The 27,531-nt window shown below is 35.4% G+C and overlaps 1 protein-coding gene across 2 annotated transcripts in view; it reads left to right on the top strand.

The window, feature by feature from the left end:
• Window positions 1–22,567, top strand: part of LOC134804734 (neuroligin-4, Y-linked-like) — a 45,031-nt gene extending 22,464 nt beyond the window's left edge. The window contains exons 2-11 of one of the 2 annotated variants that reach the window (XM_063777934.1): window positions 3,605–4,150; window positions 4,324–4,541; window positions 9,560–9,712; window positions 10,795–10,995; window positions 14,053–14,551; window positions 15,554–15,644; window positions 16,696–16,869; window positions 17,331–17,482; window positions 18,291–18,409; window positions 21,034–22,567. In XM_063777934.1, coding sequence (XP_063634004.1) covers window positions 3,768–4,150; window positions 4,324–4,541; window positions 9,560–9,712; window positions 10,795–10,995; window positions 14,053–14,551; window positions 15,554–15,644; window positions 16,696–16,869; window positions 17,331–17,482; window positions 18,291–18,409; window positions 21,034–22,052 — 3,009 coding nt within the window. In that variant the 5' untranslated portion in view covers window positions 3,605–3,767 and the 3' untranslated portion in view covers window positions 22,053–22,567. Of the gene's footprint in view, window positions 1–3,585; window positions 4,151–4,323; window positions 4,542–9,559; window positions 9,713–10,794; window positions 10,996–14,052; window positions 14,552–15,553; window positions 15,645–16,695; window positions 16,870–17,330; window positions 17,483–18,290; window positions 18,410–21,033 lie in introns of those variants that run through there. The other variant, XM_063777935.1, reaches the window with a different exon arrangement.
• Window positions 22,568–27,531: the final 4,964 nt, after the last annotated feature.

Raw genomic sequence — 27,531 nt, 5'->3', positions numbered from 1 at the left:
ATGAAAGTAAAAAGAAACCGTTTAAATCTTTATTCAAGTCAAACTAGGCCGGCTTCAACCCTACATATCTGACCTGAGAAGATTTAGCCCTATATGGGACCGGCAACAAACTCAGAGGGACAAATCTTTTCAAAACAAGTTAAAACAACACATAACACATCATTTCTTTATTTCACAAAAGTAAGCTTCTAATGAAACATAAGAAATCAAACTAACACTTGAAATAAAACACTTAGCTAAATGGTTAAAGAACGCGGGATTCTATAATCTATCAGAATAATCCTTCAGGTATAAACCTTCAGGAACGTAGCGAGTTAGGCACGAGGTTGACTAACGAGTACGTCCGATCTCAAGCGCGGTCCGATCAAGAAGAAATACCAGCGGCGGAGCCTCTCCGCTTCCGCCTCAGTCAAGTTGGTAAACCTGCTCGACCAGTCTACCAACATACCGACAAAAACGCCAACTCGTGCCTACGCTCACTCGAGAGAAACCTCTCGACGTTCCAAAGCCTTCTACCTGTCATCTCAGTTCAACAACACGCCAATAGATGGCGTTACTCTCTACGCAACTTTATTTCAACAATGCGCCAATAGACGGAGTTACTCTCTACACAACTTTATTTATTTTGTTACAACCAAATAATACGTAGCTCAACATTGCTAATCGATTTTATACAGGCGTCTAAAATAATGAACTATAACGCTGCAATACGTCTTTCTGGTGTCAGGGTCCGACATATATATATATATATATATATATATATATATATATATATATAATATATATATATATATATATATATATATATATATATATATATATATATATATATATATATATATATATAATATATATATATATATATATATATATATATTTCACCTTATTGCAATGGATTAATACCCACTAGTCACTTAACGCAAAACAGTCAATAGGAAAACTACACATAAAATGTTTGCCATACTAAATACAAAATAAACAAACTAACAATAAGTAGAAGCGTGTCACTTTTATATCCAAGAAAATGACAAGCATTGTCTTCTATTTGCGAATTTAGAAACCTAAATGAAATAAAGCCACAATGTGCGTTGGACTTTGTATCTGATGTCTAGACTATGCGTCAAAAGTATCTAGCATTATCTAATATGTAATAGTTTATCAAAAAGAGGTACCTATATCTCTATTATGTAGAATAATAAACTGTAACAGATACGTTTGAACACGAACTGTAGATATACATATATCTCTGCTTGGAAAATTATTCTAGGGTGGCAGACACTTGGCGCGTTGTTTCAGCCACTACTATATTGATGCTTACTTTACCTACCTGAATTCGATTCTCTAGATTATATTATGTTTAAGTACTAAATAGGTATCAGGATCGGTTGTTTCGACTTACACGGTAGGTATTTTTTAATAAACAATAATGTACAACCGTGAGCGTGCCGCTAATAATGCCTCAATTAAATTATTTCATGACTAAATCCGGTAACAAAGCACGCAAAGGCAGGGAACGGATTAGAAAAGGTGAACCATAAACACTGCTACTATTTAGCCCACAAAAAGATTCTTTCGGGTACAAAAAATTTTGTACTCACTTATTCTTTTTTTCCCGCTGTTATTCTGACAAATTAAGCTATAAATTAGGTGGCGGGTCTCCATTTCAAACTGGTGCGGTTCATGGATTAAGAAAATGAGCTCACAATGTATCCAGTCAAGATTATCTACTCATAAGGATAGTCGAAATAAATATATGTTCAATGTTTACTTATTAAAAACGGTAAAATTATTCACACCCTTATTACAGCACTAAAAACATATAGGTAACTAGCTTTATGTTATGAGACTTTTTTTGCAATTATAATTAGCCTTAAATTTAAAATGTAAATTCATTAAAAATGAATGGCTTAGAATGCCATTAGTTGAAAAAAATATGAAACCTTATATAAAAAGATCCATAACATTAGGTATGTCATTATTAATCTCAATAAATTAGGTCTCGAGCAAAACTCATCAACTATAAAGAAAACAATAGTTCAACACGTCAAAACGCTGACGAGTCTAATTATTTTTATCACATGCCAGCCCTAAGGCCGAGTACGAGTAGTAGTATATCTTGACCCGTTTCTGCTTTTGAGGGAGAATCACTTAGCGGGTTTTTCCGCTTGGCAGGCGTAAAAGGGATTTCCTTATGTGACATTAGCTAGAAAGTTTGTTGTATTGATTTTTATAGGTAAGTACCTATTTTTATAAACCTATTAATATAACATGACAAATTTTTTATATATGAATTAACTTTATATGTTTTAATATATGGGAAAGATAAACAAATTAATCCCCACAACCGGTGGTCTCAGCACTCTATAACAGGTTGTAAACCATTAATAGGTACCTCTAGAAAGCATTAAATAAACTATTCGACTTTGTCTTAAACATTCACATTTCTCAGTTTTAAGTCATGACTTCATGAGTCATGAAACAACAATTTTTGAGAGAATAAACTAATATATGCAAATTAACTAGGTGTTATGAACAGTGCATAATGTGTAATACGTCAAATGTCCAAATGCGATTGATTGAGCCTTTTCCCTCATCTATATTCCTCTCTTTACGAATAATCGAGCCTCTTGATTTATTACAAGCATTTGCTATCGAATACTGAATAAGCCATTTGTCATCTTTTTAAAATCTCTCGGGGATTGGGTATCCTCGTCTTCTTCTCAATACGAATGGATCAATGAAAGCTGATTGCCACGCATGTTTTTAACTAGATTCCAGAAAATTTTGGTAGTACTTAAATAAAAAAAGTATCTAATGTGTCTTCTAATACTTTAATTAATATAATATGCCAAGTTAAGTAAGGATGGCGTACCTAGTTCAAAAAAAGCCATTAGACTAAGAGCAAACTACCCTGTAATATTGTATTCCGTCTCTTGTTATTTTTTACACCGAAAATTAAAGAGCGTTTGGTTCATTATTTGCCATTTTTGGGTTGGGTCATTTGCAATCTTCTCAGGCCTCCAAAACAATTCCTATGCCCACGGAGTAAATATTTAGACTTTGTAATTATAGACTTAATAATCGACAATTGGACTCATTTTGTGGTAAGTTTAGTCTTCTCAAAAAGTATTTATAATGATTTTTTTTCGTTGTTTACCGATTTTTATATTTTTAGTGTATTTGACAAGGCATTCGAGGTCAACAACTTAGATTGGATGTTAATAACATTTGATTTGGTGTTTTTTTAGTCACCTGCAATAATTTACGGGGTGAATATAAAGGTCATACTGAGCAACTTTTACTACAATGGGACCAACCATGCAAAAACACCCTGCAGGTGACTAGAAAAACAACCTGTAGGTATAAAATCCAGCCGTACCTATCTTATTTAATGCACACTTAATAGCTTTTAATGGAATATAACGCTTTTCGCAACTCGCAAATTATGTGTCATGTGTCAATTTCATATATTTTTAATATATGTATTTATTTTATCGGTGTGAGGTGTCAGTATTATCTCAAAGTCGTATTTTGCCGCAGAGCAAAATTAACCACATATTTACTTACTTCGACACGCATATAATTCGAGTTTCTTTTGTTACAGGTTATAAACGATGGCTGTGCCTAGTCAAAATATTGTGCCAACATTATTAAAAGCAGTTGATTTTTCTAAAGACGTTTGTTTAAATAACTTAATGCACCGCAATTGTAATTATATTGACGAAATTTAATAAATAATGGGACCCCATAGCTGACTTTATCTCAAAATGGCTAATATTAGACTGCCGCTCCATATATGTAATTCAATCAAACAGTATACCCTTAACGCAAACACGAAATTAATAAATGAGCAAAACTTAGACAACAAATCTGGAAAGCATTCCACGTATTTAAAAGCAAATATTAATTTGAAATCAAAGCAAACAGATAAAGCAAAGTTGGTCATATTTCTTATTTTACTCCTCCCAAGAAGTTCGTGTGGCAATAGTTACAACGGTGGAAGAAATTCTATGCTTAGGACAAGAGTGATTGGAACGAGATACGGTAAAATGCAAGGTGTTATATTGCCAATGGATCAACATAAATTCTTGAAACCGGTGGAAGCGTATTTGGGAGTACCGTATGCGACTCCACCTACCGGGTCTAACAGGTAATCTTTATAATTATTTACCATTGCACAACGTTATAGTGTATTTATGTTAAGTACCATATATTACGCAACAAGTTCTGTGTAGAATCTGAGTACAATGGACGGCGATTGTTCCAGTGCAGTTGCAGTGTGTGGATGTAATAAATTAATTATAAAAGCCACTTATAATGCAGGTTCGCACCCACGCGCGCTCCAGCGCCCTGGGATGACGTCAAACAGGTCGACCAAATGGGCCCAGTGTGCCCCCAACGCTTGCCAGATGTTTCAAACGAGACTCTTGCTTTGGAGAGAATGCCCAAAGGTAGACTGGAGTACTTGAGGAGACTGCTACCAAGACTGAAGAATCAAAGCGAGGATTGCCTCTACATGAACATTTACACCCCCGTACAAGGTATGTTTTATAGTCATTATCGTTCTTGACGTATTTACATACCAATCACAATTATTATATGAATAAGTAAAACTCACAAACTTATCGTTAAGCTTTACAATGGTGACAAATGGTGGTGGTGATATGTTTAGTGAACAAAATAGGTAATGAATATGTGTTTTCAAAATACAAGTCAACCGAATTATATTAACATACAAAAATGTTAACATTTAACAAGTCTAACAGAGTTTTCCGGTCGACGTTTATATAAATCTTGTCTCATAAAATCTGTTTCCACAGAGCGCACCTGTGCTCTACGGCTCACTGAAAACAGACACGTTGATCCGTTCGCAGCTTCGACTTTATTTCCAATACTGACAATTTATTGTTTTGGATAAGAACGGATAATATTGATTTACTAGAAAGGTTTCCAGATAATCTAATTTATTGTTTACATACTCAAAAGATAAGAGTATAAACTAGGAAAGTGTATGGTATATTTTAAGCCGTTTTTGTCTTGTAACTATCGTGGGTCGATCGCATATCATGAAACGCTACCATTTTACGATTTATAGTCGCTACGCTTGTAAATTTCGAGAATTCCGACAGGTGCTCTATTTATGAAAACTGAAATGAAACCCTATAAACTATACATACCTGTTCTCCTTTTATTTAAATTTGACAGATCACATAGCGGAATTTACAAGCGAAACGACAATATGCTCGTATGGTCGTATCAAATTAAGATGAAACCCATATCAAATTGTTATACAGAATCGGTTTTTAGGCATATCCCGATGTGCCTTATAAATTATAATAATACGGCAGATCGATGAAAGCGACGTGTTCGCCGATATTTTATTATTATTAGACTTTCCGTTGGCCTTCTCCGTTAGCTTACCCGGCTTCCGTCTCCCTCCTTTCTCTACATTAGCGAAAAATACATAAATTGTGTAAAATGTCTATTAGTTAAGTACAAGTAGTCTTTTACGTTTTTGTCGAATAGTCAAATTTTTTTTTCTTGACTTGATTGACTTTACTTGTTAGAAAATTTGTTTGCCATATTATTAAAGAACACACGAAGAGTGACAAAAACTAATTCCACGTTAGTATGGGAGTCCCGTCTCTTAAAACGTAGGTAGTGATTATATTCTCTTTGCACAAAACAATCGGGACATTGACATGAATCACGAATATATAACATGTTATGTTTTTACCATAGCAGGGAATATAAGAATGCTGAAAATCATATTTTGCAAGTGTAAATATGTGTAATAAATGTTGATCAAATTGAAACGGGACATAAAAATACAAACTAAACAATAAAACTAAACTACATGCAATATAAAACTTAAAATAATTTTATAAATAAACTTATAAATAAAATGTGTAATAAATAAATTAAAAATAATCAAAAGTATTTAAATTAATGCCCAGTATCACGTGACTGTAAACGCCAATCGGAGCGCGTGACGTCATGGTATAAGAAACACCACAGACAAGTCGTCAAACCTGACCGTAATCTATACGACACCACCAAAGAGTTTGGATGTTCAAAAACTGTATGTATTTTTTATTTCGACATTAGACATTTATTACGTACAAAAAATATTATTACATGATATAAAGTATATATTTATTTGTTATTAAATAAATAAAATGTTATATACTACGATATTTCACTAAAATCTTTTTAATAATTTGGCTGAATGGAACTATCATTGCCACATTGGCTGTCGGAAACAAAAAAAAAAATATTTTTTTTTATATCTGCGGCCGCTGTATTTGCACTAAAAGTTTAGTTGTATCAAAATAATTCATCTTAAATTGTAACTGTAAGCCCCCATTCCCACGGGCACTTTTACAACGCGCGTTAAAAAAGCGTTCGAATGATACAAATGGATACATGTGTATTTATTCACACGACAGCGGTGGCGCTTTTTATCAAGCGTTGTTGGATTTTCGACGTTAAGCCTTGGTCATTAAATCGAATTAAGAGTGCGGACAGATTCAAGCGCTTTTTTAACGCGCGTTGAAAAAGCTCTCGTGCGAATGTGGGCTAAGTGTATTTGTGTGAAATCAGTTATTGTGATTCATTTTTGAAATGTATTTACTCGTATCATCGCTGAACGTAATATGTATACATATAGTGCGCAATTAACAATACCATTCAAGTCAAAATTCGTAACTGCAACGTAAGTATCATGTAACAAATATTTGTTTTATACTCTAGGGTCAAGACCCTAGAGTATAAAACAAATATTTGTTACATGAACAAAAATCAAGATTTTTGTTCTTTTACACATAGGCACTGCATAAGACGTAAAACTTGTTATTGTTTATTTTAGCTTATATATTTACGTAATACTTATCTTTTAGAAAGAGAGATAAATTAAATACTACAGCTTTTGATCTACGCTAGGACTGACATTATGGCAGCAGTTTGTTTATTTATGTTGTGGTGACGTCACGTGACAGCTTGGAGCGTTTAGGCTCGAACTTTAAACACTATTAAGCTCTATTTTGTATTTAAAATTAATGAAAAAAAAAATCAAATATATTTTTTGTAATAATTACGTGTCTATCTATAAAATGAATAGTTCTAAAAAATTGTCAACATCCGTATTTGTTTCCAAATTCAAATAACATTTGGCATTCACCAAGAAAATTAGTCAAATAGTCTAAATCTTTAGTAAAAATAAAAATCACAGTGAATTTGTATCAAATTTCGCGTTTAGTATATGTGCAAGTAAGTAAGTTTAAATTTTTTATAGTTTTAAATCATGTGCTCCTATTACTTAAAACTACAGGTAGAATGCAACCGGTTTTTATTTAGTATAGCTAAAAGCACAATGACCGGTTATTAACAGAATACCCGTTTTTAGGGTTCCGTACCCAAAGGGTAAAACGGGACCCTATTACTAAGACTTCGCTGTCCGTCCGTCCGTCCGTCCGTCCGTCCGTCCGTCCGTCTGTCACCAGGCTGTATCTCACGAACCGTGATAGCTAGACAGTTGAAATTTTCACAGATGAAGATTTCTGTTGCCGCTATAACAACAAATACTATAAACAGAATAAAATAAAGATTTAAATGGAGCTCCCATACAACAAACGTGATTTTTGACCAAAGTTAAGCAACGTCGGGAGTGGTCAGTACTTGGATGGGTGACCGTTTTTTTTTGCTTTTTTTTCGTTTTTTTTTTTTGCATTATGGTACGGAACCCTTCGTGCGCGAGTCCGACTCACACTTGCCCGGTTTTTTCTGATAGTATGTACCTATTTAGAAAACGATTGCATATATTTAAAACCCAAATATAGGGGAAAACCCATCACAATGAACGAATATTAAATAAGTATAGGGAAAAGCATCTATTAAAACTATTATTAAAGTGGAAAAAAGTGAATTTTGTACGTGATAGATTATTTTTGTTCCTCCTCCAGCGATTCTTATTTATGTAGAGAATAAATAACTTAAATTCAAAGTTACTGAATTATATTGTACCTACCTTAATAGATAAACGAATTAAATAGGTCTTATTTCGAATGGGAGTAACGGGATAGAATTCAGAGAGAACTAGTAATGAAATATCTCCTGAACACTGTTCAAAAATGTAATCATAGCCTACAATAGCTCCGTGCTCTATCTAGAGGGTTGCATACTATTGTAAAGCAAAGATAGGGTCTTTGTCCGATATTTTCACAAAAGTTTGAGCTTCCTGACTGTAATAAAGAGAAAATGAAAACAATATACGAAGAATGCCCTACCATTTTAGTCATTGTCTTCTTGCTTACCTTAAATCCATCCCCGCGGGATATTCAAATTCAGATCACAGTAAGTTAATATGCTTGTAAAATATGACGATAAAACTGGTTAAAAAAGATTTTTAAGTAACCAATAACATAAATGGGGAAATGTAAATAACAAATGAAAAAGAAACAAGAATTTGTACTTACAATAATGAAAAGAAAAACCGCTTACTTTGGACACGTATACAGACATGACAAATATAATATTGTTAGAGGGATAATAGAGGGAAAAATCGAAGGGAAAATGGGCAGAGGGAAAAGAAAAACAACTTGGATGTATAACCTTAGGAGTTGGACGGGAATCGACGCTGCCACGCTAGGCAGAAAGACTGCAAATAGAGAAGAGTTCCGGACTGTGGTAGCCGACATCCGTAGAGGATATGGCACCTAAAGAAGAAGAAGTAAGAACAAAGTTACTCGTAAATTGGGCCGTTGTTGTCGTACCTATTTCTCGTGTAACTCATAAGGGTCTCCCCAGATATATCGACGCGCATTCGGCAAAAGCCGATAGGAAAAAGCTTTGTGTCCACGCAATAAGAGCGAAAAAGTCGTCGTTCGGCTCGGCTCGCATCGGCCGGCGCCTGCCGACGCGTCGACGGTTTTCCGTCCTGTGTTAATATTGTACATATCTACTTAGAAACCGTATCTAGTAGGCATCTAATACAACAACATACAATTTAATAAACTGACGTGTAAAGGATGACTCACGCTAGACCGGACCGTGCCCGAGCCGAGGCGTCCGACATGTCATTTTCTATGACGGCTGATCGGTGATCACGTGGTGCTTTCTATAGAAAAAGAAAGCGTCGGAAGCTCCAGCCCGGCCCCGGCCCGGTCTAGCGTGAGTCAACCTTAATAGGTAATTGGGGATGTTGACACAGATGAAATTTAATAACATTTCAGTTTTACGAATAGAAGATGACCAATAGCAAATCGACAACCATTATTGTGCCTATTTTGCGTGAAAACGAGGTAGCGCTACTCTAGCCACCCCAGCTTCTCCACAAAACCTAACAGTGTCTTCAGTTTGTTAATCGGCGTTGATTGTTAATAAGGTTTTTTTCGTTTAAATAAATATTATTCTTATTCTATTCTTATATTCGGTTGAAATATATGCCCTTCGTGATTTTTCAACTATGTTATTATAACAAAGACAATCAAACCAATTATTAGATTGTTGAACTCAGTTTTTTTTTCATAAAAAATATCATCATTGTATTTTTATGTTTCAGTGGGTCCGACATTGCAGGCCAAATATCCAGTTGTTATTTTTATCCACGGAGAATCATTTGAGTGGAATTCTGGAAACGTTTACGATGGAGCCGTGCTAGCTAGCTATGCGGGGCTTGTTGTTATCACCATTAACTACAGACTAGGTATTCTAGGTAAGCCAAATTAGAATAAATATAATTATGTACGCTGGTCAAAACTCGGCAAATGCCTATTTTCTGTCAATGTACATATACAATAGCATAAACAGTAGTCTGCATTATAATAGCAGTTTAATTTTATGCGACAGTAAAATGAGTTAGTAATTTCTAAAATAAGTTATGGTTTGTCGTGGGCGTGCCATCACCAGAGCCTCAAGCAAGCAAACAAACCAAGTACCCAGTTGGTCAAAAATCAACAACACAGTCCGAATGATGGACCATTATATTGAACACAACTACTTATACGTAGCCAACCTTACTAGTCACTAATAATGTAGGTATAATTAGTGAACACTAGGTATACCTAGGACAGACAACAACAACAACAGGTATACCAAGGTACTTTGCAAAAACTACCTAGTCTTTATTTTTTAATCGAGTTAAAGCTAGTACACCAAGTTTACACCAAGGCCTCACGGAAAACTTATTTCAACTAGTTGAGGCGATACGGAAAACTAGTTATATATAACTATGAAAACTGCCTTTTCATGGGTTTTACGGTAACATTATAATACTTTATGCTTGTTTTGTAATACGATGAAATAAAGAAGCGGTGCGATATGTACATCCAGGTTACTACGAGCAACATTTCTAATGTTATCCCTAAATTAGGTAAGATTAAGATTCTCTAACTTTGTACCCGCATTGCCTTTGTATAAAAAATTCATGCTTAGGTATCTTAATTTATTTGCCAAAATGCGAGATGAGTTTCTTAATGTGATAATCCAATTTTTGTGCTACTTATTAAGATTCCATTTGTTTAAATTAGTGAAATTCCGTGCCTGAAGGCCGGGATTTTAACAATAGATTTTTGTATTTGTATTTATATACTTATTAAGTAAACCTATAGAAATACTAATTTTACGCAGTACGCACCTAGTGGGTACATAAACCAAATTCCTTGACTGTACTTATCGTTACCTGAATTAAATTAATACATGTAGGTACAGGGGGATTCCGTTTTACGTAATACTTATTAAATTATTTTATTAGTGTTATGTTTTTTAGCCAAGGTATAAATTGCAATTTTTTTGCAGGATTCTTGAATGCCAACCCCATACCCCATCTTAAGGCTAGGGTTGCCAACTACGGACTGATGGATCAAATTGCGGCGTTACATTGGATTCAGCAAAACATAGCTTTGTTCGGCGGAGACTCTGGTAATGTGACCATGCTGGGGCACGGTGCTGGTGCTGCGTGTATTAACTTTCTGATGATATCACCGACTGTAATGCCGGGTAAGGATAAGTTATCGATATACCTAATGTATATTTTATAGTTAAGAAAACGGCCATTCTCAAAACGATAAAACCGGCGAAGCGAATGGCGTGATCCTGCACAGCCGGACCACCTCGCCTGATTGCGCTCAGTTTTTAATGGCGAAATGTACCTCTAATGTACTTTATGTACCTTGTTGGAAATTGAACCGAGTGAGAGATGACTTAAATGAAGTTTGTCCCTTTCTTTCACAAGAAAGATTTTAAACTATATATACAGTCGGCGGCAGATCGTAAAATCGGGCATTTCTAGACATATCATGAAACGCCGTCATTTCATGATCTGACTAAGATTAACCCAGGCATATCACAATCTGCCTTATAATAGTCGTAACAGACTAGCACCGCACCGCGACCATGGTGTTGATAGTGTGTAAGGTGGTCGCCGTACGTGCGTTAAGGACATGACACAGCTATAAGTTAGAGCGAGAAAGAGATATTTTGACCGCACCAAGGTCGCAGTCTGGTGCGATAGGCTGTTACAGCTTTAAAAGAGGCGGCAGATCGATAGGAACAATATATTCGTCAAAATTCCTAGTTTCGTACCGGGTGCATCGTAAAATAATTGCATTTTTGCCACTGGTGGCGCAGCGTTCGCCAGTGTTGCCAGAACGTACCTTTAAGTACAAGTTTACGTTCCTTTTGAGCAGCATGCGCACTAAAATCGTATGCTGCCCAAAAACGTCCAGACATTTCAATAGTTTTCATTTGCTGAAATTTAGGACACGCCACTTATTCGATATATGCCCTAAATGTTGAGGTTTGCACGATATAGCTGGTGGTCGCCAGTCAGATCATGAAACGCCGCGATTTCATGATCTGACTAGCGACACTATATCGTGCAAACCAATGAAATGGCGGCGTTTCATGATCTGCCTAGGAATATCACCCCTTGAGGTTTGCACGATATGGCCTTTGTGCGCTAGGCAGATCATGAAATGGCAGCGTTTCATGATATGCCTAAGAATATCACACCCTACTTATTTGATATGCCTAAACGTCGCCAGGCAAAACGTCAAATGTTGAGGCTTGAACGATATGGCTGGTAGTCGCTAGTCAGATCATTAAATGGCGGTGTTTCATGATATGCCTAGGAATATCTCAATATGCCCGATTTTACGATCTGCCGCCGACATATATAAAAGTGTATAGGTTACACTTACCCTGGCATATTTGTTAGAAAAGGACACACCCCGTTCGACTTTCCTCTCCCGTTTGTTTGTAGCAAGGCAATATCAACTTTAACAGTAGCTAAATACGGTTCCAATACCTATGGGTTTTCAAATATGTTTAGTACACAGTCTTGTTATAGTAAAAGGTCTTTGGGTAAATGAGTTTGAGTTGTCTATGACATTTAAAAGAAGTTATTTACGTGGCAAAGTTGAGGGATAAAGATTAAAAAAAAAAAACAAAACAAATTGGTATTTGAGTTGCTTAAAATGGAAAGTAAAAATAATAAACGCGTTCCAATAGAAGAACAAAAGGAAGGAATTTCTAAGGTGCGCTGAAGAACTACACAATGTAAGTAATTTACCGCCATGTACAAGTAAGATATTTGAACAAATTAGACAATCTCTCAATTTTCACATGTCGACTAAGGCTCTGGACTTATCCCTGAAAAGAAATCACGAAAGGAAATTTTGATTCTACTCATAAAAATATCAACGGGCAAGAGTAATAGTTCTACATCTAAAACATCTGATTCTTCCAATAGCAATCTTTCCCAGTCAGATGAACCTTATGAGATTATTTCCATTCACATTGATCATGATAGGTGGCAGCAAATAAAGCCGTGTATGTATTACACTGTCCGAAATGACAATAAGAAACCCGACATAAAGACTCACAAAAGGTATAATATGCCTAAAAATAAATGGACAAACGTGATGAGCGAAATTCTGTGGAATCAAAGAGCCAAAAAATGTACTTGGGTGTTCAAACATAGCTACGCTACAAGTACCGACTATGTACAATTTGACGGCTACTGTAAGCAGTGTAAGTCGAAAATAAATGCACATACAACGGCAGTAAATGAAAGTTTCGCTACTTTTCAGTGCAAAAGTACTCAGGGCGACCAGAATAATATACACGACTCTAGTGTTAAAAACAAAATTAAAATAGGTACATTTCGCCATTAAAAACTGAGCGCAATCAGGCGAGGTTGTCCGGCTGTGGAGGATCACGCAAGAGAATGATGGACCATGCTTAGTGCTGAATGCTGAAGTTCTGTATTGGCCCGCCCGTAACAATAAACAAACTTAATAGGGGCTTCTTGTAGATATAGTAAGGGAAGTACACCATAGGGTTGAAGCGAAATAATCCTCCTCAATTTATGTATACCTTACCTTAATCGAAATATCTTCCATGTTTTACATCATTAACTAGAGTCACACACAACATATCTTTTTCGCTATCTGGACTGTATATGGCACTCTAGTTAATAATGTAAAACATGGAAGATATTTCGATTAGTTGAAATTATCCCGCAGTCGAAATGGTCCCCTGCACTTTATACATACTAATTCATGGTGAATTGCATCTTTCGAGTACCGTTCACACTACGACACGATAATAATAATATAGGTAGTAGCTAAGTGGAGCTATACTTACGGGTTCCTACGGTGTCAACAACTACGAAGCCCTAAAAATTTGCGACTTCATCTAAAACTTTATTTTTCAAGTAATTTTGTTTTAGTTACGAACAGAGCTGTAATATCGAAGATGTATTATTTAACAATGAACTGAGAAAATATTATTTAGAAGACATTTTGTTTGTCATCACTAATACAAAGTTCTTTAATTTTTATTGGGCAAATTTCCTCAATATCGCCTAAAGAACAGTGATTCCCCACCATACAGCTGTGTAGGTACATTTTAGGCGTTAGATATAAAGTTAAGAGCTATTTAGCATGGTAGGCCATGGTGAGTAATATTACGATATGCTGTAAGTAGTTAATGTTCTTATTTTGATTGTGATTTTACTTACTTATTTTATGCACCAATAATATATTATTGCAGGACTTTTTCATCGAGCTATACTATTATCTGGTTCCGCATTAAGTTCATGGGCTCTCGTAGAAGATCCTGTTAGTTTTTCCGTCCAACTGGCCAAGCAATCAAATTGCACGTTACCGGAAGATATTGTTAAGGATCACGAATTAATAGTTGATTGTTTGCGTGAAGTCCCACTGGAGGAGCTCATGGCGGCGGAAATTAATACACCAAGCTATCTAACAGCGTTTGGGCCATCCGTTGACGGAGTAGTAGTCAAAACAGACTACGCTAAAGAATTACTTACCTATTTCATTCCAAATGATCTGCAAGGTTTCACAAGTGTTTCCGGAGTTAATAACATTAAAGCTGATAAAAGAGGTGGCGATAGGATATTCGGGATAAGGAGTGGGCAGAACAAATATGACCTGCTTTTTGGAGTGGTGACGAGTGAAGCACTGTGGAAATTCTCAGCTCAAGATATACAAAACGGATTTGAGGGTGAACGGAGGGACAGGATAATAAGGTGAACTTGATGTTTATTTAACAAATTGGTATTTGACAACCGCAGGAACTAGTTAAGTAGGTAGCTATATAATCTATTTTAGTTTATATCAACAAAAGGGAATAATTTAAGCTTCAAGCAAATTTTCTGGTTTCAGTTTGTTAAAAATAGGTTATTTACAAATATTTTGCTACCTACATGTGTACAAATAGTCAATTTATGAGTAAAAAAGTGATCGTTTATTAATAACAGTAGTACCAGATAGTTACTAAGAAACACGGATGATTTTTATGTAGGTATTTGTGTACAATCTTACATAACTAGAAAGCAACAGAATCCTAAATTGAGGAAAGCTTACGAGATCTGGGGGCCGATTTTTGAAATTCGACCGCTCGATTTCGTGTATTTCGTTCAATAATATCTCCACTACTTGGCATTTAAATTCTACTAATAGAATTGAAAACGAGTGGTCATTATCACTAGATTCCCAATTTCTATCGCTCGTTTTCCACCGATTTTCGAGTGACGAAATCGAGCGATCGAAATTCAAAAATCGGCCCCCTGGTCGAAACTTATAACTACTTAACTGTGCGCCGATAAATTTTAATACAAAATAATAAAACAGTATGTATTGTTTACCATTAATGAATATATGTATACACGGATAGATTTTTTTAATTAGTCAGTGTAATTGTAAGCCTCCATACATTATTATAATCCTCAAGCGTAACATGACTATTTGACGTAAAAGCACGTAAAAATTATACGAAATTATCATTTAATCTAGCCCTAACCTAGCTTGTTTATTAAGAAATGTTTGATTCTGGATGGAAATATAATCAGATGGCATGGGTAAAAAAATATTGTGCCAAAACTGAAAGATTTGTATATTATATACCATTTGTAACATTTTAACAGCCAGAGCTTCGCAAACGTACCTATGCTGACATCTTAATCCAGAACAAATGTGTTTGATTATTTGTGTAACAACAGGAAAAATATAACAATGCACTTATATTTTAGGACTTACGTAAGGAACGCGTACACATATCATTTGAGTGAAATATTTTTCACGATAGTCAATGAATACACTGATTGGGAACGAACGGTCCAGGTAAGAATATATATAGAAGATATCTAGTAAAAATTATATTACTAATTATTATATTCCTTTGACCAAAGTTCTTTCATTTTACGTTTTTATTTTATTTCTTTAATTACAGAGCAATGTGTTTACACGTGACATATTAGCGATTATGTTTGTAAAAGACCTAAAAGACCCGATGGCTGCTCGCTTGTGCCTTGGTTTTTGGGGCGACCCTTGGCGTGGGATGTGACCTGCGTGGATAATTTGGCTCCGTCCCACGTCCAGTGCTCGGCCCGGAAACCAGGGACTGCTGCAGAAGACACCCAACTTAACAAGCGCCACAAATATGCATTTTTAAAAGACAATTACATATTTGAGGCATATGCAGTCGAAAACTTTGGGCCATGGCCGCCAGACACCAGACAAGTTGTGAAAGAAATTTCTCTTCTCATAAACTTGCCTGGATGTCTGGCAACCTTCGAGCAGGTGAATATTTCGCTCAGCGGATAAGCCTGGCAATTCAACAGGGAAACGCAGCAAGCGTCCTGGGGCGATGCCCCGGGCAACTTTAGGGTTTATAGACGAAAACTGTAAATGTATATTGTGTACCTATATTGTTCTCTCTCTCTCTCTCTCTCTCTCTCTCTCTCTCTCTTCTTCCTCGCGTTACCCCTTATATTTCATTAAAGTGTCAATAGGGACTCTACGTGTTGGCTTCGGCTCCGCGCATGCCTCCCAAAGGTCCGGAACACCATTGTTCCGTGATGGGAAAGACATACAATAATAATAATAAAAAAATCCGATGCACTGCGCAACAAAAACGGATTTTATGCGAATATAATGCGTGTACCTATATTGTTATAGTAAAAAACGGAAAATCTACTTTACTTACTTCTATGTAAAAGGATGCAATAAAACAAAGTAAAAGGGTTTTACTTATTAGGATATATAGGATAATATTATAAATACTCTCGTGCTAACGGGACTTTCGAATTCCATTCTCATTGCGCTCAAATTATACAGGTGCTAACATTTTTTTTAAGTATTTTAACATGTTGCATAATGTCTTATTTGCCAGCACCCAATCAACACTCGAGACGCAGCCGTATTAGCACTCTCGGATGCACAATATGTAGCACCATTGGTTCAAACTGGAGACTTCTTAAGCGTTGCTAAGAGCTCGCCTGATTCTGGGCCAAATGCCTTCTTCTATGTCTTTGACTACCAAACGAAGGATGGAGATTATCCACAGGTAATTAAATGGTTAATTAATGTGTTAGGAAATCTTGGTAGGTAAGTACACGATAACAGAACTATCAAATTAACCGGGTTATTATATGTCGGGGAAGACCACACCATATATATATATATATATATATATATATATATATATATATATATATATATATATAAAAGCTATTTCTATTATTCATTTAATTTCAAATAATGATTTATTCATTGTAAGTAAATATCCTGTACCATAAACATAAATATATAAAACTTTTACAGAGTCCCAAGGAAAATAATTGATCATTATAAAATTTTGTCTATTCAATACTGTTGATATTGAGTGTCCCTTATATTAAATTTAAAAAAAAGTGAGATTTTTTTAATATTCCTTATTATAGGTACTTTGAGATCACATGATATGGCACTATTTTTCTGTAGCATTATACACGTTTATTAATGAAATAATTTTCTTACCTGTTTCAGAGAATGGGATCTGTTCACGGAGAAGAGTTGCCTTATTTGTTCGGAGCGCCGCTGGTCGACGGCTTAGGTCATTTTCCGAAGAATTATACAAAATCAGAGGTTGCTTTATCCGAAGCTTTCATATTTTACATTGCCAACTTTGCGAGAACAGGGTAAGTTGTCTGCTGTTTGTTTTATTTTTAGTAGTTCCCTGAATTTGTGCAGACATTTCGTAAAAAATCGAGTTTGTGATGTAAGCTTTTTTATCGACATCTTGCGTGACATAAGATAGTATTATAATCATAGTCTCACATTATTTTATAAGTACACATAATAATTGACGACGATTAGGCATAAATCTTAAAATGGTCAAGGTCAAATGTGAAGTTACACACAATATTCATTCTAGTTACATAACCTTTTACAAGTTTATCTTATCATGGCTCTTGTTAAAACTAGAATTCGTATGTAAAAAAAAAATAGATGTAAAATTTCTATGCAAGAAAATTGCAAAGCCTTTAAGGCGACATTCGGGTGTCAACTGCAGAAGCGATACAGTTGCGACTATTACGGTGCTGTCTATTTCCTTGTAAAAGTAACGTGGCTGCAGTCGACATCCTGATACATGCCACCTAAGTGTGTGATTGACAGATGGTTCATATACATTTGATTTTATATCTTGTTATTTTAAAAGAAAATCATACAGTATAATCAATGTTCTAAGTCATACAGTATAAAATGATCATGAAACGTGGCGTTATGTTGAGTATATTTTGTATGCGTTAATGTGGAAATGCAAATGGCTTAAAACCATCTACTAATCACGACTCACATAGCTTTCTACTCTACTACATAGACTCAGTGAATTTTTGTATGATTTTTTTTATATGCCTGCGTTGTCAAACGTTATGAGGTTACGTTATACTGGTTATATTGGTTTTTATTATACGTATATTATACCATATCTAATTATCTACCTAGGAATCCTAATGAGGCACTGCGACAAGAATCCTTGTTACCAATATCAAGAGAGCGCAACAGATACAAGAGCATTGTTTGGGATGAATATGACACTTTGCATCAGAAATATCTAGAAATTGGTAAGATATTATTAGGTATAACCCTCAGAATAGTTATGTAGGATGACAAAACTATAATACGGAAATCAACTTAAGTATTTTGTAATTGTTACGATACAACCTTGACCTTGGCACAAATTACAATGCATGTCAGGAGTAGGTACCAAGAAGTGTGAGAAAAATGCCTTATGACACAACTTACTGTGCCTTTCGTGCGTTCGATACATAAGTGCGAGCGATTGTATCGTATCAATATCATTTTCATACTTAACCCATACCAGATTTTAAAATGTGAATACGGTTCTAGCCTAGTCGGTAGTGACCCTCTCTACGATGCTGGAGGTCCTGGGTCCGAATCCCGTGGCGTATTTATTTGCGTATTTATCATGAATATTTAGGTACCGTAAAACGGGGTGAAAAGACACGATTTTCAACTTCAAGGACGATTTTCGCCAATAATCCAAATGATAAAAGTAATAATTTTGATATCATTTTTTGAGTCTTGGTTAGTTCTTCAATTTTGCATTTGCGAAATAAATTTTTACCTACCCAATTCAGAGAAAATCAAAGAAAACTACCTGTTTTCTCCATATCCTTAAAACGGGGTCGATAGACACAAGAAAGGGGTGAATAGAAATATTAAGTTTTAGTTGTCATAGGCATCGAATTTGGTCATTATTATGTGGATACTCTATTGGTAAATGGTATATATGTTGCAGTCAAAAGTGTGAACTGGTCAAAAGAACTTTTAACCGACAAAAACAGGCAAAACTGCTTTTGACTGAGCATGTTGGTCAAAAGTAGTTTTACCTGAAAATCATACCTATTTCTGGCAGCAGTTTCGTTTTTAGGGCGTAGCAAAAAAAAATAACCCTTACCTACCTATCTCTGGGAATAGTTTCGGTTTTAGGGCGTAGCAAAAAAAAAAAACCCTAACCTACCTATTTCTGCGAGTACTTTTGACTGATAGTAACAGTCACAATTACTATTAACTAATGATTTTCAGGTAAAACTACTTTTGACCAACATGCTCAGTCAAAAGCAGTTTTGCCTGTTTTTGTCGGTTAAAAGTTCTTTTGACCAGTTCACACTTTTGACTGCAACATATATATCTGTTAAACAGCTATTTGACACAAAATAATTTTTTCGTGTCTTTTAACACCCAAGGCGTGTCTTTACACCCCTTTGTTGTATCTAATCACCCCCTATGGCGTAACTGTTCACCCCATATGCGTGTCCACTGACCCCTTTATCACGTAAATTTGCTTGTTATTGGTTGTTTGCAAAAAAATGCTTTATTATAGAGAAAATTAGTGATACTATTTATTATTTAGTTACTACAGATACTATATTACCAGGTTAGCTAACTTTTACTTAGTTAATGTCAAAACATTTACCGCTAGAACAAAGTTCAGACAGGCTTCATTTCTTACCTCGGCGAGACCTTACTTTAGAGTAAAAAAAAACTAATTTTTAGGCAGTTTGATTAAGTTCTTTTGGTATTAATGTAAATAATAAATAGTCTACAATATACGCATTCCAAAAAATCTAATTTTAGAGATGTACTTTTTTAAATATAACTTGAAAGAAAAAGTTCAAAATTTCTCTATTCACCCCGCGATTTCTGTTGACCCCATTTTACGGTACTATTTACTATATATATTGTCGGTTAGTACTCGCAACATAAGTTTATTAAGCTTAATGTGTGTCGAATAAAACGAAAGTTGGATTTTATGTTAATATAAACTATTTTGTTAGGAATTCCATTTGTATGCCTAGAAAGTTATGAATGTTTTTAAACTAGGCCACGAATCATACGAACTAAGAAGATTATAATTCAAATATTTAAGGTAGGTACTTACTTAAAATCAGGCTATAATAGTTATTTACGATACAAGTGCGGAAAAGAGGAAATTCGAAATTAGTGGCGATAAATTAAAACACGATGGAAGGGAGTGTTTTAAATCGACACGAGTTGCGAATTACCTAGTTGCACGTGTATCGTACAACGTTTTACAGTACATTTGGCCCTTTAAACTTTTAACATACCTACGCACGGAAAGTGGACTTTCCCGCAATAGTGCGGGAAAGTAGGACCATATGTACTGTAAATATTTTTACGCAATATTTAAGTAAGTACCTAGTTTTCATATCTTTAAGTCAAACAATAAAGAAAATTTCGGACAATAAGTGTAATTTTACCATATTTAGGTACCATTTGTTTTAATAAAATGAATACCGTATTTATGTCCTTACAAAAGTAATAAAAAAAATTATGCGTAACATGGGTGGTAAGTATTCAAATTATAAAATAAAAACATTCTGCATTCTGCCATCACGGTTCTATTGAATCTTGATAAGAATTTTATGCATACCGTCCTTATTGCACAATGTACTTATTAAATAGTAATCATGGAAGAAATCGTTGCTTTGTGTATACCTATGCAATTTCAACTTCGTACGCCTAAACGGCTTATTATCATTTTTAATTTTATATACAACAAAGTAACTTAGAAACGTCAATATGAAGTTTAATTGCATAGATACACCTTTACTCATTCAACTCAACACAACGTCATAGCAATTTCAGTCCCCGAAATTTCAAACAAAACTTCATTCTTCTTCATTCAAAAACTCTATTGCAGGCATGAAGCCGCGCATGAAAAACCATTACCGGGCCCATCAGTTGTCCGTGTGGCTGCGGTTGATCCCGGAGATACACAGGGCCGGCATGAAGGACGTGGTTGCAAAACACAACCTTTTCCGAAACCACAACGACCCAGAACTATACGACGGACTAGTCCGGCCTGATCCGCTCACCCGAGCTAACTACTTTGACCCCACACTTGAGCTTTACCGCAGGCCTATATACAATGTTACCTTAGATGTGCCGTCCACTACAATGGATACGTTCGTGACTACTTGCGTGAGCGTTATGTCAGCGCGACCCGGCTCCGCTGTTACGCAGAGTCAGATACCGAACAACACTCATACACAAGACATTTCAAACTTGGAAGTGGCCGGCTACACAGCTTACTCCACGGCTTTAAGTGTTACTATTGCTATTGGGTGTTCGTTACTCATCCTAAATGTCCTCATTTTTGCTGGCGTATATTACCAGAGAGATAAAACTCGCCTGCAAGTAAAAGCTTTGCAACAACAACAAAAACGTTCACACAACTCTACTTTTGATAGCGTCTCGTCAAAACACCCTCACTATTTTATCGGCCATTCTCAAAGTTCAAGTACTATAGTTGACATCGATCATCAAGATAAGAATGCTATTATTGCAATGACAAATCGTGTGCCACATTTTTCAAATGCAAACTGTCCCAATGTTTGTCACACGGGCATACAAATGTCAAATCTATCTCAAAAAGCTAGCCCACCCACTAATCGAGGTCAATGTACTACTCTGCCAAGGAAAGTAGGATTTAGCTATCAACCACAAAATCAAATCTGTAACGCGTCAAATTGCATGACATTGCCGAAAAATGCAACATTCATGAGCAGCTCGAGCAACCTGCCGGACGTTCAGGCGCAGACAGGCCAAGCGCTGGCGGCCGGTAACGGCGCGGCGCTGCCTGCGCCGCCCTCGCCCTCCACGCAGCACTTTCAGAAATCGCGGGTTCCTCAAGCGGCCATGTCCGAAATGAATGTATGAGAAATGGAAGATATTTACAATTATGTATAAAGTGATGACATTTTGTAGTGTTGAAGATGCACTGTATTAAGAAAGTGTAAATCACTGGACGATGCATGGTTGTAAATATCTTCACTGAAAACTGTATATAAAATTGATAAGTTCACTTAACTACTCAAAAAACAGGTACGTTTTACGTTAATTTTAGTAATGTATCCGAAAGAACTTTATGTCTAAATGATATTATCTGTATAAAATCTTACTTTTATTTTATTGTTGTAAATAATTATAAAATATTTTTCCATTTTAAATGGATTTAACCATTAAGAAAAATAACAGAAATAGTTAATTCTTTATATGATTAGAATCGTTTTAAAATCTACAAACCCTTTTACTTCACACATTATGTACCTACTCGTATGTTCAAACTTTACATATGTGTGGCATAGTCATATAATGACTTAATTAATGTAAATAATTTAGAATCTTAAAGACTGTATACTTGTAATAGGAAAATGTTTATGTTTACGTAGAAACATATTTACTTAGTAGGGTTAGTAAGGAGCACAAATGTATGGAGCAGCATGCACTTTAGTCTCAGGCGATGCCGCTTGGCACGATTGTTCCTTAGGTCAAACAAAGCTGATTTGGCCCGTTAGCCACGAGATTGTACCGTACATACCCCCCAAAAAAACACAGGGGGGGGGGGTGGGGTTGTTGGTGAAAGGGTCGACTCCCCAGGTCCAGTCACCAGCATAAATATATTACTATGGGTAGCCGTGCAAAAATATCTGATCCTCCATTTGAGGCATTAGTATATGACGACACTACCTCGGTAAAAATATGTGATGATTTGTGGCCGGCAAAAACATTGTTACTCTGTATCCGCATAAATATCTGATCGGGTCGCTTAAAAATATTTGATTACTCATAAAATTAAAATTATGTGATTACTCTCACCTGGCATAAATATCTGATACACTAATGAAAGCAATATCTACATCTGATGGCAGATGGACCGCCTATATATCTGACACGTTGGAAAAGCAAAAATATGTTATTGTTGTTATCAACCTGCAAAAATGAACCATACCCGTTTGGTATAGAGCCGTAAATTGTCTGAAGTTATTTGACAATCCACGAAAACAGTGCAGACTTGTCATTGCATATGTCTGTCTCACATTTTTTTATTTGCACAGTTAATTTGTGACTTATTTCAAAATCATGTATCAGAAGACTTGATAGGAGATGTGTAATAAACCCAAAGAGTATAGTAAGTATATAATAAGCCTCCTTCTTACATGGCATTAAAAAGAATAATAAATAAGTCAACTTGAATATGTCACGTTACATAAAATCGACTTTATTATTATTTCGTAGGGATAGTTGCCTATTAATTTACTCCTTGGGGATAATCACAACAGTTAGGCACAGAAATAAATATCATGGCGACTTATCGAGTCGACGACCATTTGAAACATAGAATTGTTTCCATGCACGAGGAAAATAAACCCATTCATGAAATAATGGATGTGTTAGGAGTTTCTGTGAGTTATTTTATATTTAATTACTTAATTCCGACTTCATGAATAGTGTTATTACTTAATAATATATTCTTAATATTTGTTTTTTTTTTTAGAGAAATACCGTTAAGTTATGGATTACGCGATGGGAATCAGAAGGCAATGTCGACCATCATAAAAGTTTAGGTCGTCCCCGTAAAACAACAGCCATTCAAGATCAAAATATTGTTCGCTTATATCAAGAAAATCCTATAACTTCAACGCTCGAAGTCGCAAATGACTATGGTATATCCCGCGATAGTGTTCGTCGAAGATTGAAAGCGGCTGGCTTAAGAAATCGAGTCCCTGCACGAAAACCCGTGCTGCAAAGAAGACATAAGGACCTCCGACTCGATTTTGCGAATCAATATTTAAACTTTGATTTTAGAAACGTCGCGTTTGTAGATGAAAAAGTGTTTCAGTCAAGCATGGATGGTCGAGTGTCATTGTGGAGATTGAATAATACCCGTTATGACGAATTAAACGTAATGGAAAATAGAAGATCGGGTCGTATTTCATGCGGAGTTTGGGGATGGATGTCGTCTGCAGGGCCGGGAGAACTGTGCCAAGTAACTGGTCGATTAAACAGCCGAGATTATATTGAAATCCTCAACGATGTGCTATTGCCCTCGTTGCATATTACTTATCCAAACGTCAATCCTGTATACGTGATCCAGGACAACTGTTCTTTTCACAACAGCCGTATTGTTCGCCATTGGATTAACGAACAAGAGAAAATTGCGTTGTTAGACTTCCCACCTAAAAGTCCAGATCTAAATGTCATTGAAAACTTGTGGGCCATAATGACACAGCACTGGGACCCCACACAAGCCAGAACGAAGGCAACTTTAAGTCGGCATTGTTTTGACATATGGGAATCTCTGCGGGGCTTGAATCATTGCTACAACATGGTTATGTCCATGCGAGACAGGCTGACTGATGTTATCAATGCCGAGGGTGGGCATACTAGATATTAGAGTTCATTTCACGTATTCTATTAAAGCAGAGGATAGGAGTTTAAGTTCAAGACAATTTATTTTAAGTTTTTTATTGGTAAGAAAGTGAAAATAAAATTGATAAATATCTGCCGTGTTTTATTGAATGCAGTTGTGCGGCAGCTGTCCTACGAGCGGCAATAAAGCGATTAACAAATGGTTATTTTCCCTAGCTCGAAACGTAGAGGGAAAATATTTAAAGTTGGCTTACATACCATATAGATCATGTCATTCAGTCAGAAGACGCGTGCCTTGGTTCATATTGTCACGGCATTAAAGGTTACATTTGACAGATTTGCGCGTCTGTGAATGACACGATCATAATCTTGTATGCAACAAAGCTTTTATTTCAATGCTACAAACCATTTTATTCCGTCAAATTGATGATAGAATAAAATGTGAGACAGACATATGCAATGACAAGTCTGCACTGTTTTCGTGAATTGTCAAATAACTTCATACAATTTACGGCTCTATACCAAACGGGTATGGTTCATTTTTGCAGGTTGATAACAACAATAACATATTTTTGCTTTTCCAACGTGTCAGATATATAGGCGGTCCATCTGCCATCAGATGTAGATATTGCTTTCATAGTGTATCAGATATTTATGCCAGGTGAAAGTAATCACATAATTTTAATTTTTATGAGTAATCAAATATTTTTAAGCGACCCGATCAGATATTTATGCGGATACAGAGTAACAATGTTTTTGCCGGCCACAAATCATCACATATTTTTACCGAGGTAGTGTCGTCATATACTTATGCCCCAAATGGAGGATCAGATATTTTTGCACGGCTGCCCATAGTAATATATTTATGCTGGTGACTGTCCAATCTATGCTATATTTCTTCCTGTTCTTAGCAACTAGGGCAAGTTATATAACATTTTCGTATAATTTAGGGACGAGGAATTCATTTTTAAAATAATTATTATACCTTTCCATACAAAGAGATTTTTGTAAAAATAATGAATATGTTATGTACTTCATTTTTTTAGACAGTTTTTGATGTTACAATCACAGTGTGGCGATTTGCACTGCAAAACTAACTTTAGTGAATAATGTGCTAAATTATACGAAAATTATATGTAACTTGCCCTAGTTACTAAGAACAGGAAAAAATATAGCATAGATTGGACCTGGGGAGCCGACCCCCCCTTTATGGTGGGTATGCACGGTACAATCTTGTGGCTACCGGGCCAAATCAACTTTGTTTGACCTAAGGAACACCCGTGCCAAGCGGCATCGCCTGAGACAAAAGTGCATGCTCAATGCCCTTACTCACCCTACTATATTAAGCCGAAGGAATATAATTATATAACTCATTAGAAATAATAACAGTACATTCATTTTCACTTCATCCTTCAGGTACCTACTTATTAGAAACCTAATTATGGTTAAATAATATTTCATAAACATGTACAAGCCCTATTATAATCTTTTTTTTTTTTCAATCTAAGTAGTGTTTAATATTAATAAAACTACATTTATATTTAATAATAACGGTATCTATCCCACTAAGAAACGTTATGCAGAATACAGTTTATTCGTTAAACGTCTGTATTTTATTTTGTTGTAAGCTCTCGGAATACTTTGACATGAGTAGGTATATAAGTAGTATAAATTTATATACACTGCCTTCAGCGTTTTTTGTGTAATATAATGCAAACACATACCTACTTTATATGGGAGCACTTCGAAGCAAAATAACGAACTCCTAAAAGTTAACCAAAACGATCGTAAACTAATGGCACTAAACAAGTGTAAATATTTCGTGGACTATATTTGATCAATTTAATTGATGTTTATAATATCATGTGTCCTACCTTCTTTAACAATATTTTACTTCGTCAGTATCTACCACAGTGTTGTTTGGTAAAATATTAGCCTTAATTGTGATTTCACAAAAGGGATCTATTTTTACCAAGTATCCAATACGCATGTGAACGGGGGTAAGAAGGATAACACTGAAAGTTTTAGAGTAAAAAAGTATTCATTATGTATCTAGTCAATATTATTAAAGCTATTCTAAACTTTTCCAGACCACACATAAAAGCACATGGCTAAGTCTACCTTAGGCACTTTATGTATGGCATGGAGATTTTAGGTCGGCGTTGGTTTTGTTTATTTTACCTGTATCTCATATCTAATAAAAACTATACGATACCTAAGGGCTCATCCCGAAAAACATGTGATCGATTTAGAGTTGTCAGAAAACGTAGGCCAAATATGATCACATGATTTCTGGACGAGGCCTAGAGGTTGGAGAACACCAATAATATCGGCACATATATTTTATATTTTTGTAAATTACATTTCTTTAAACTTTCATTGTTATTTTAATTGGTTACCTGCATGTATTGATGGCATAGTGGTTATATTCCGACTCATGTTACTTACGTGTCAGTTTGTGTGATAATAAAATGAGCCTATGCTTTTGTAGTGGAATATATCCGATGACAGCTTTTTTTTCAAATTTGTTGTTACTGGACGTTTTCTAATTAATTGCGTAACTGTTTATCGATAAAACATGAATCGTGTTAATGAAATGTGTTAAAACTTAATAATGTAAAAGTTATCTAACCGTTACTATCAATTCTTATGACAATTAATAAAAGAGTACACTTATTAAATAATAACATTTGTGAAAAATTATCAAGTTTTATTTTTTATAATCCTAAAACCAGTCCTTTAATTAGAATTTTAAAGACTGTGTATACTTGTAATAGGAAAATGTTTACGTTTTTCGTAGAAACATTATTAAACCGAAAAAACCTCATTAGAAATAATAACAGTAGGTACATTCATTTTCACTTCATCATTCATCCACAATTACTCTACCTAGAGTAGGTACCTAGTACAAAGGGTCTGGCCGCAATCCTATAGTGAAACTGCCCCTGTCTGAAGTGTGTTCCTTTCTTAGGTGCGTTAATTTGTC

The sequence above is a fragment of the Cydia splendana genome, chromosome Z (assembly GCF_910591565.1).
Source record: "Cydia splendana chromosome Z, ilCydSple1.2, whole genome shotgun sequence".
In the NCBI taxonomy this organism is placed as follows: Eukaryota; Metazoa; Arthropoda; class Insecta; order Lepidoptera; family Tortricidae; genus Cydia; species Cydia splendana.
Note: the sequence above shows the minus strand (reverse complement) of the source record. Positions and strands in the feature narration are given on the sequence as shown.